Here is a 9,316-nt window from a genome sequence, read left to right on the forward strand (position 1 = left end):
ATCCCAAGAACAAAGTTGATCTTATCAGGTGCAAGCGAAGTCGCCACAGACGCCCCCGGCGAGATGCCCGCGGTGGAGGGGTCGGGGAGGTTGAACGTGGCGGCCGTCTTCACCCCCAGTGCTGTGATGTCACGCACGCTCGCGCTGCTGTACTCGTGCAGCACAAGGTTCACACCTGCGCTGATCGACGTCACGGCAGTCACGACTGCCATCCTCGAGTAGAGGACGTACATCTCCTGCTCCAGTGTCGGCATCAGGAACAGGTAGTTCGACTTCGGCACCACTATGCTCGGCCGGTTGAACACGGGAGAGATCACCAGCGTGCCGTTCACGTCAATGCTTCGAAGCAGCGGACCGGTGATCACATCCACAGTGTAGTTCAAGAGCTCCCGGTCAAGAATACCCTGCCCCGTCGCTTGCGTCGCGTTCAGCATCGCCGGGTTGAACGCGGCAAAGTCCAAACCGCTTCCGTCGACTGCATTTTGAATTACCGTCCTCATCCGTGCAGCAGCAGCCGTCAGCTTCGGGAGGTCGGAGAAGTTCAGTATCAGAGCGCTCAGCGGCTTCGACACCGCGATGTTTTTCAAGTAGCAGACGGACTGCGCGTAGTTGAAGGCGGATTGGAATGAGAACGTCCACGACGCCTTGTGTAGGTGTTGGAGAATAGCGGCGCGCCCGCCCTGGTTGCAGTAGCACACAGCACCGAGAAACGCGGCAACAGGAGTGCAGGGAGCGCCGTAGTCGCCAATCACAATGTCTCCGGCAATCATATATCGGTTTTGATCAAAGAGCCCCGTCACGTACGCCCTTCGATCCGTGATCCAGAGCGGCTGATCCAGCGTCTGCATGATCACCTTCCCGGGAAGCCACCCAGCAAACATCAGCTGCGTGCTGCTCGGGTGCTCGTTGAAGAACCTCCTCACGTCCGCGGCAGAGTCCGACGACGGTGGCTCATGCCCCCAAGGGCCGTACTCCCGCACAGCCTTTGCCTCGTCAGCCCACAGGCTCGCGTCGACGCGGCCGGTCTGCTCCATGTACTTCCCCATCTCGGCACGGAACAGCTCAACGTGCTGCACATTGGCATAAGAGACAGGAAGTGTGTTGGCGCTCGACATGAGCTGTCCGTCCACAGGCGTCAGCTTCCCGGCCATCGCAAGGTCGTAGTACACCTGAAACGCGATCCTCTGCAGCGGGAAGCACGTCATGATGTACGCCGACGACGTGCGCGGGTCCGTCAGCACGACCCGCAGGAACTCCGCAACCTGCCTCCCGGGCATCCCCCACAGAATGATCACCTGCGGGTACGTGTTCGCCATCGCATCGAAGACCGTCATGTCCACAGCAGAGTCCGTCATCGAGTGCGGCGCGGAGTACAGAGCTGGCGGCTCGAGCGAGAAAGAGGCGAACACCGCCCTTACCATCTGGTACTCCGAGTCGCCGAACTGCACACCCGTCAGGTACATGAACGCAGTGCGGCGCGCGCGAATCGTCTTCAGGATGTGCGTCAGCATCACTGTAATCTCCGTCCGCGGCTCCGCACGCATGTAGTACACACTGTCACTCCACACGCGCACCGCACTCGACCCCGTGAACGGGCCCAGGAACATCAAGTCCATGTCCCGAAACGCAGCAGTCTCCAGCACGCTCCACATGAGCGGGTCCAAGAAGGGCCCAATCACGCCAAGCAGCGTCGGGTAGTCCTCAAGCGCCTTCCTCACGACAGCCGTTATGTTGGACGGGTCGACTTTCGGGTCAGGGTCCACGATCTTAATCGGCCGCCCGTTAGCAGTCTTGTAGCCAGACGCGTACAGCGCGGCGTCGATGCCCAGCCACAGCGCCTTCGCATCGTTCGCCATGAACGGGTCGAGAGAGTACATGGCGTTGAGCAGGTACACCGGGTCGTTGGAGCCGCCGCCGTTGCCGTCGACAGCCAGTGCAGGCGGCGCAGCGCTGAGGGCCGCCGCCACCACTGCGAGCACAGCAAGGGCCACGAGCCGCAAACCGGCACCCGCGCCCACACAGCAAGTGCGCCGGCAAGTGGTGGCAGCCAGCGTCCAGCACGCCATCGGCGGGAAAGAAAGGGGAGGAGAGGGGTGGGTTGTGTATGCGCGCGGAACAGAGAAGAGGGACGCGGCGGGGAGAGGGCGGGAGCAATCGAGGCAAAGGGATTGGAGGCAATGGGGAGGCGCACAGGGCACAGGGAAAGAGGGGAGAACAAAGCGAGGGAGCTCGGGGAGGGGGGAGGGTGGCTGAAGAAAAGCCCGGCGCGAAAAACAAGCGGGCGCCCAGCTAAGAAATCAGGATGAAATACAGGCGGGCAAGGGAAAGAGCGGGAGGAGGGAGAAGGGGGGCGGGGGGCGGAGACGCCACCAAGTGCGGATCGCGCCTTACGCGCAAGCTAATAAAGCGGAAAACTAAGCAGGAAAGCACAGCAAAAAGCGCCGCAGAAGCAGAGAAGTCGAAGAGGCAGCGGCACAAGGCGGGGCACAGGCGGGCGAGAGCGGCAGCCCCACAGCAGATGCACACGTGGTACGGACAGACGCGGTAATGCCCGCGAGAGGGGTGGAGGCGGGGCGCGAGGCCGTATGATGCGTGTGGGGCGCAGCCAATACCTCCACCGCTGGCAACAACTCAAGAGCAGAGGCGTGAACAAAGTAGAAAACAAAGACGGGCAGGCGGACGCTGCCGCGGTAACGGCGCTGTCCGGTGTGTAGAACGGTGCCTTTGCGCGTATGTGGGTAGCCGCGCGTCGGCTTATCCCTGTCGTGCGCCGGCGACCTCTCCAGCCCGCGGCGCCACCATACAGACACACACAGGCGTGAGAGCGGCGGCAGGGGGACAAAGGAGAGAGGCAAAGTGTGTGTATACGGCGCGCGGCCGCACAGCCCCCTGTGTTCTCGCGAACAGGGACGCAACGCGGAGAGCACGGAAGAAGCGGGAGAAGAGGGCGGAGACAGATGTCCAGTGATGCAGCATGCAGAGCGGTGTTGCTCGCTTTTCCTTCTTCTGCACCCGTTCTCCTCGGGGACTGCACACGACAGATGACTCTACTGCCAGGGTCGTTGGTGCTGCCGGTGCTGTTGCGGACTAGCTGCCTGCGCTTCTCTCCCACAGCCCCTCGCCGCGGCGCTGTTTTCCTCTCTGCCGCCCAAAAGAAAACCAGACGATGGCGGGTAGAGAGGGGAGGGGCTGCGTGGTGGCTCTGAGTGTGTGTGGGTGTGGGTGGGTGCGTGGGTCGGGCAGGGAGGGAAATGGAGAGCCAGGGAACAGACAGTCACCCGCTCACCGACAGGTGCGCGTGCAGCGATGCCGACTTGAGAGGGGGGGGGGGAGGGTGAAGCGAGAGAACGAGGCGGGGGAGGCGTAGGACTGCGTAGGCGCGTGCGTCTTTCGGCTGTTGAGTGGGTTTCATGCAGAACAGAAGGAGGCGTGTGCGAGGGAGGCGGGGAGCGAAGGGACAGACGCCAAGCAGAGTGCACGTGTGTGTTTGCGCCCCCACGCATACATCGAGACAAGAGGTGGAGGAGAAGAGGCTGGTGAGCGGTGCGTGGATGCAGAGAGTTGGCACAGACAGATGGAGGGGCACACCACAGCGGCAGCAAGCTCGCCGACTCCCCCCGCAAGCACAAACACGCAGAGCCGCCTGCCTGAGTGGAGTGACCCTGCTAGGCAGTGGAGGGGGTGCACATCACCAGCATTCGTGCGATGCGGCACATCGTGAGTGAGAGACAGGGGCGCTCTCACTGAGCAAGGCGGCAGAGGCGGAGTGCAACGGGGAAGGCGGGGGACAGCGAGTCACCGGTGCGCGCTTGCCTGTCCTTGAGTGTGTGCGTGGGGGGAGAGTCGGAGTGAAGCGCGTCGCGAAGCCGGGCCAGACGCGCCCACCACGCCCACGCGTGCGAGATCACGTTGGCTACCCGCCTTCGGCGCGCACTACTTCCCCTCCGGGCTTGGCCACAGGCCGCAGTCCCCGTCGCCTTTGCGCGCGCACCGCTAAGCGCGCAGACGTTTTTGTACGCCTGCAGCGAAATACGGACGAGAAAAGGCAAAAAAGAGCCGCCGAGGGACGCAGAAAAGGGGGGCGTCGATAAACGCGATGCGAGACGGACACGCACACGCGTGACGAAAAGGGGGGCAGCGCCTCCTCCTCGCTTTTCCGCGAACTCGTGCGGGCGTGCTGCGTGCGCGAGTGTATGGGGGTGTCGCTGGGGTGCAGTTTTCGCCACGTCGCTCTTCCACCCGTGTCCTCTCGTGGGTGGTATTTTCATTGCATGGGCGTAGCCGCGACGTACACGCGAGCGCGGGTGCAAGACAACCGCGAGCCTTCGGGAAAGCACCACTACACAAAATGCAAACGCAAGCACTGAAATGGGCGTGGGAGGGGGGAATAGGGAGAGGGGGGGAGGGAAGAGAGAGGGGGGGAGGGAAGAAAGAGGGGGGAGGGAAGAGAGAGGGGAAACAGCGCCAACGCTGCGGGGACCACAGCAGGAGAGAGGCGTGGGTGAGAAGAGCCCCACTCAGCGAGACGGCGTAGCCCAGCACGAAAAAACGTGTCCCCTCCAGCCGACAGACAGAGAGAGGGGGGTGAGAGAGCCATGAGGCAACCACCCAGACGGGATTTAAAAGCAGGAGAATGCAGCACGGCGTTATGATCCACCGGTTAAGCCGGCGCACACGTTCACGCGCACACGCATGCTCCGTGGGTGCACGCTTGCCACCTCGACGATAGCAAACGCCACCACACACACACACGCACGGCAGCAGCGCATAGCGCAAGAGGGCCGAAAACAAGATGAAGGACATGGGAAAATAAGACCGCGAATGTGCCTCCAGTGCGCGCACCAGGTAGGTCCTGCGTGTGTCCACCTTCCGCTGCCTAGGCGCACTCACACGCACACATACACCTGCGAACATACGCACAGCGAGAGAGAGAGAGACTAGTATACATCTATGTACATACACGCCCACCAGGCGAGCAAGCCGTGAAACGCTCCTCGTCACTGCGCTCACGGGGGCGCGTCTTGGCGTACCGCTCCTCGCGTCCCCGTCATGCGCCCCGTCCTCAGAAAGGTCGGAAGCAACAGGCAAAGAGCCACATCGATGCGACGGCCCAATGGTCTACACTGCTGCGGCACACACGGCAGTAAGCCCGAGCACACCCCCGCGGCGCGCGCCATGGCACACCAGGGAGAGGGAGAGGGAGAGGGGGGCAGAGAAGAGAGACGCCGTGGGACACAGCGAAGGACGAGGACAGGGGCCGAGCAGCACCGACGCAGGACGAGCCCGCAAACAGCGAGAGGGGTGGAGGGGCAGCAGCAACACAGGCGTGCAAGAAAGGGGGTGAGAGGCCCCGCACACACGGCACCCTGCCCCAGCTGCGCAAGTCGGCCAGCACCACAAGACGAGAAGTGACCGCACGGGGGAGATGGTTGGGCGGAAAAGGGAGAAGGGGGGAGGAGTAGCCACGCCGCCGCACAGAGAGAGAGGCCAGGGCAACTATTCAGCTGGACCACAAGCTAACGCGCTGTGGCACGCACGCACGTCCCTCCGTCATCGCACACCCCAGAAGGGGGCCTGCGCCGGCGCGGGTGCGAAGCGGGGAAGGCGTGAGCGGCGCCGGCAGCGGAATGCGCACGCCTCGCACTCAACGTGCACATCGGCCCGCCCACACAGGGCTGCCGCTGCTCCTGCGGGCGCCACCCTGCCTGCGCCGCCTTCGTGCATACGCACACGCAGACACACACGCACGCCGCAGGCAGACGAAATCTGTCGCCGCAGCCATCCCCTCAACGCCGCTAGGGGAGGCAGACAGCAGAGGCACGATACGGAGCAAGCCCAGCCCGTCACCATCGGCACAGCGGCGGAAGGCGAGCGCCCCCCTACTCCAGGCTAGCCTCACCGCCCGCATGCCCCGAACACGGCTCCACCATGTTGGGGTGGCGGGGCCACCCGAGGCCCCTCGGCATTCGCACGACGATCACCTCGTCAGACATGCTCCCGCTCGCCCTGCGCGCATTGCGCTCCTCTGATGCGCGCCGTGACGCGGGACCGGTGAACGGCATCACGTCATCCCGCCACCCAATCGTGCTCGCGCTGCAGCTCTCCTTCTTGCTCGCCGGCGCCCTCGAGGCCGGAAGCACCCCCAGCGGCGCCCTCCGGAACAAGCGTGACTCACGCATCGCGGACGGCTCCTCGGAGCGCGGCGGCGCTGTCATCCCCGAAGGCCGCGGCGCCGCGCCGCCCGCGCCACAGCCACCCCCGCCCACAAGCGGGTTCAGCGCCCCACCAGCGCCAACGTCCGGCATGTCGCCCGCCACCACGGCCCCGCCGTTGCCCATCCGCTGGCGGGCCTGCGACACCGTCGCAATCCGAAGCGCTAGGCGGTTCATCAGCCCCTGCCAGTAGTCCTCCTCGCTCACAGCACGGCTCCGCGGCGGCGCACCAACGCCCCACTTGCTCAGCAGCGGCTGCAGCTCGCGCACGCGCTGCGCTACGGGGTACGGCGCAAAGCAGCTCGTCAGCACCAAGGCGATGCCAGCAGCAGGGCCGCTCATCGTGCCCACAGACGACAGCAGCGCACCAGCAGCACTCGAGGCCGTCTCCGTCCCCGTCTCGTCCGGCAGGATCGCCTCGATCTCCGTGCGCAGCGCAGCGTGACGGCGCCCAGGCACAGCGTCCATCTGGAACATCTCCACCGCGAACGGCACACCGCGCAGCCCCTGCCGTCCCATCGCGGTGTGCGCAGCACCCGCGCGCTCCTCGTTCGACAGCGCCCACCACGCCGTCTCCGTCGCGACAACCTGCCCGCCATTCGCAACAGCCTCCGTGCGCGCAGCCATGTTCGGCGTGTCGCCGTAGTAGTCGTACCCCTTCGTCACCTCGTCGTACCGGATGTCGCACAGCCCGGTGTGGACCCCCACACGCACGCGCAGCCCGCACCACACCGCGGCGTACTCCTCCTCGCTCAGCCGCGCAGTCGGCGGCACGTAGTCGTCATCAGCGTCCGCGCGCGCAAGCTCGAACTCGCGGTACGCAGCGTCGATGGACACCGTCCCCCAGTCGTGCCCCAGCAGCTTCGTCTGGATCTCGCACGCAAGCCTCACAGCGCTGTGCGCGCTCTTGCACGCAATCATGAACGAGTCGCCGACCGTCTTCACCTCGTAGCACCCGTGCTTCGCGATCAGCTGCCGGATCACGCGGTGGTGCGCCACAATCGCGTCAGCCATCAGCTGCGGCAGCACGGCCCACAGCGCAGTGCTGCTCTCGATGTCCGTGAAGACCAGCGTCACCGGCTCGTCACCGTCCTTCGGCGCCGCGTCGTTGTCCCGGTTGTCCATGCAGCAGTACAGGAGCAGCCCAACAGCTGCAATCGACGCGACAACAAGCAGCACGACGCCGGCAATGATGCCGTTGCGCTCCGCAGGCGTCAGCGCACTCGACGCCACGCGAGGCCTGTACACCAAGGACGGCGTCATCGGAGCCGCCAGCGGCGGCACCCGCGGGTCCAGCATCCTCTGCACGGAGAGCATCACAATGCTCTGCGCGCCGTAGTTGTGTTGCAAGCAGACCCTGCCGCTGGACGTCACTTTGCAGCCCCAATTAAAGGGGCCAAAGGCCATACCCTCGGTGAACATGACACCGTTGCGGTACAGCGCGTCAACCATCGCCGCACTGTTCGGCTCTGGTGTCATAGAGGCTAACTCTATGGCGAGCAACACCGTCATAATATTCATCAGGGAAGACGGTGTGTAGTTGCTTGGAACCTTCATTGCATAGTGGAACACCTGCATCAGCGGAAAATCGAGATAAACCTTCTCGGAGGTATCGCTCCAGAGCGGCAGGTTAGTGAACGTGATCACACGCGCCTGCACAGACGCTGGCGTCGACGAGAGGGCAGTGACAAGCGCGGTGTAATGAAGCGCCAAGTCATCGAAGACCACCACGACAATCGCAGACTTGTCCGCGATCAGAAAGTCCACAACGTCGGCGACATCCGCAGCCGTCACCGCGAGCACAAAGTTGATCTGCCTGCGAACAAGCGCACTCCCCACAGTCTTCGTGGAGGGCACCATGACCACAGAGGGGTTGTTATAGTTGAACGTCGCAGCAGACCTGTACAGCACAGCAGTGATGCTCGACGCCTCATCATCGGCGTAGCCATGCAGAACCACACGCACGCCAGAGCCGATCGACGTCACACGCCTCAGAGTCGCAAGGTTCTCGTACAGCAGGAACATCTGCTGCTCCAGCGTTGGCATCAGGTACACGTAGTTCCGCATCGGCTCCACTAGATGTGGCCGGGGGTAGACGGGGGCAGGGACCAAGTAGCCATCAACCCTCATGCCCTTCGTTATCGCTCCCGCTACAACGTCCGCCGTGTAGTTCAGCAGTTGATGATCCAGCAGCGCCTGTGCGGTAGTCCGCTGGACGTTCAAATAGGAAAAGGTCAGAGGACGCGTCTCGAACCTGACGATCTTCAGAAATGCGGCTATGGCATTCCTGAAATTTAAGGCAGTACTTGTAAGAGCAGCATCGTCCGTGAAGACCAGCGTCAGAAAGTGCAGTGGCCGCGGCAAGCTCGTGTGGGTAGAGTAGCAGTCCTTCTGCACGTAGTTGAAGCCGGACTCCTCAATGGTGTTCCACACAGCGCTGTCAAGCTTCGAAACAATTGCCGCACGCCCGCCCTGGTTGCAGTAGCACACAGCACCGAGAAACGCGGCAACGGGGTTGCAGGGAGCGCCGTAGTCGCCAAGCACATAGTCCCCGCCAATTATGTAGCGCATCTGCTCAAACAACCCCGACCTATACGTCTTCGAACTCTGCATCCATCTTGCCTGCACCAGCGTCAACTGAATCACTTTGCCCGTAAGCCATCCAGTCAGCATCAGGTTCGCTGCGTTCGGGTGCTCGTTGAAGAACCTCCTCACGTCCGCGGCAGAGTCCGACGACGGTGGCTCATGCCCCCAAGGGCCGTACTCCCGCACAGCCTTTGCCTCGTCAGCCCACAGGCTCGCGTCGACGCGGCCGGTCTGCTCCATGTACTTCCCCATCTCGGCACGGAACGCTGGAATGTGCGTTGTGTTTGGCTGTGTCAGCGGAAAGGATGTGGCGCTCGACATGAGCTGTCCGTCCACAGGCGTCAGCTTCCCGGCCATCGCAAGGTCGTAGTACACCTGAAACGCGATCTTCTGCAGCGGGAAGCACGTCATGATGTACGCCGACGACGTGCGCGGGTCCGTCAGCACGACCCGCAGGAACTCCGCAACCTGCCTCCCGGGCATCCCCCACAGAATGATCACATGCGGGTACGTGTTCG

At 63.5% G+C, this 9,316-nt stretch overlaps 2 protein-coding genes across 2 annotated transcripts; both read right to left on the bottom strand.

The window, feature by feature from the left end:
* Nucleotides 1-2,066, bottom strand: LBRM_17_0110 (putative receptor-type adenylate cyclase; the record flags this gene model as incomplete). The annotated part of the gene is made up of 1 exon (XM_001563729.1): nucleotides 1-2,066. A coding segment is annotated over one exon (2,066 nt), but the record flags the coding sequence as incomplete, so codon positions are not given.
* Nucleotides 2,067-5,879: 3,813 nt separating this feature from the next.
* LBRM_17_0120 (receptor-type adenylate cyclase b) lies at nucleotides 5,880-9,314 on the bottom strand (the record flags this gene model as incomplete). Its single annotated transcript, XM_001563730.1, has 1 exon — nucleotides 5,880-9,314. A coding segment is annotated over one exon (3,435 nt), but the record flags the coding sequence as incomplete, so codon positions are not given.
* Between the last annotated feature and the right edge of the window lie 2 nt (nucleotides 9,315-9,316).

The sequence above is a fragment of the Leishmania braziliensis genome, chromosome 17 (genome assembly GCF_000002845.2).
Source record: "Leishmania braziliensis MHOM/BR/75/M2904 complete genome, chromosome 17".
NCBI classification, from domain to species: domain Eukaryota; phylum Euglenozoa; class Kinetoplastea; order Trypanosomatida; family Trypanosomatidae; genus Leishmania; species Leishmania braziliensis.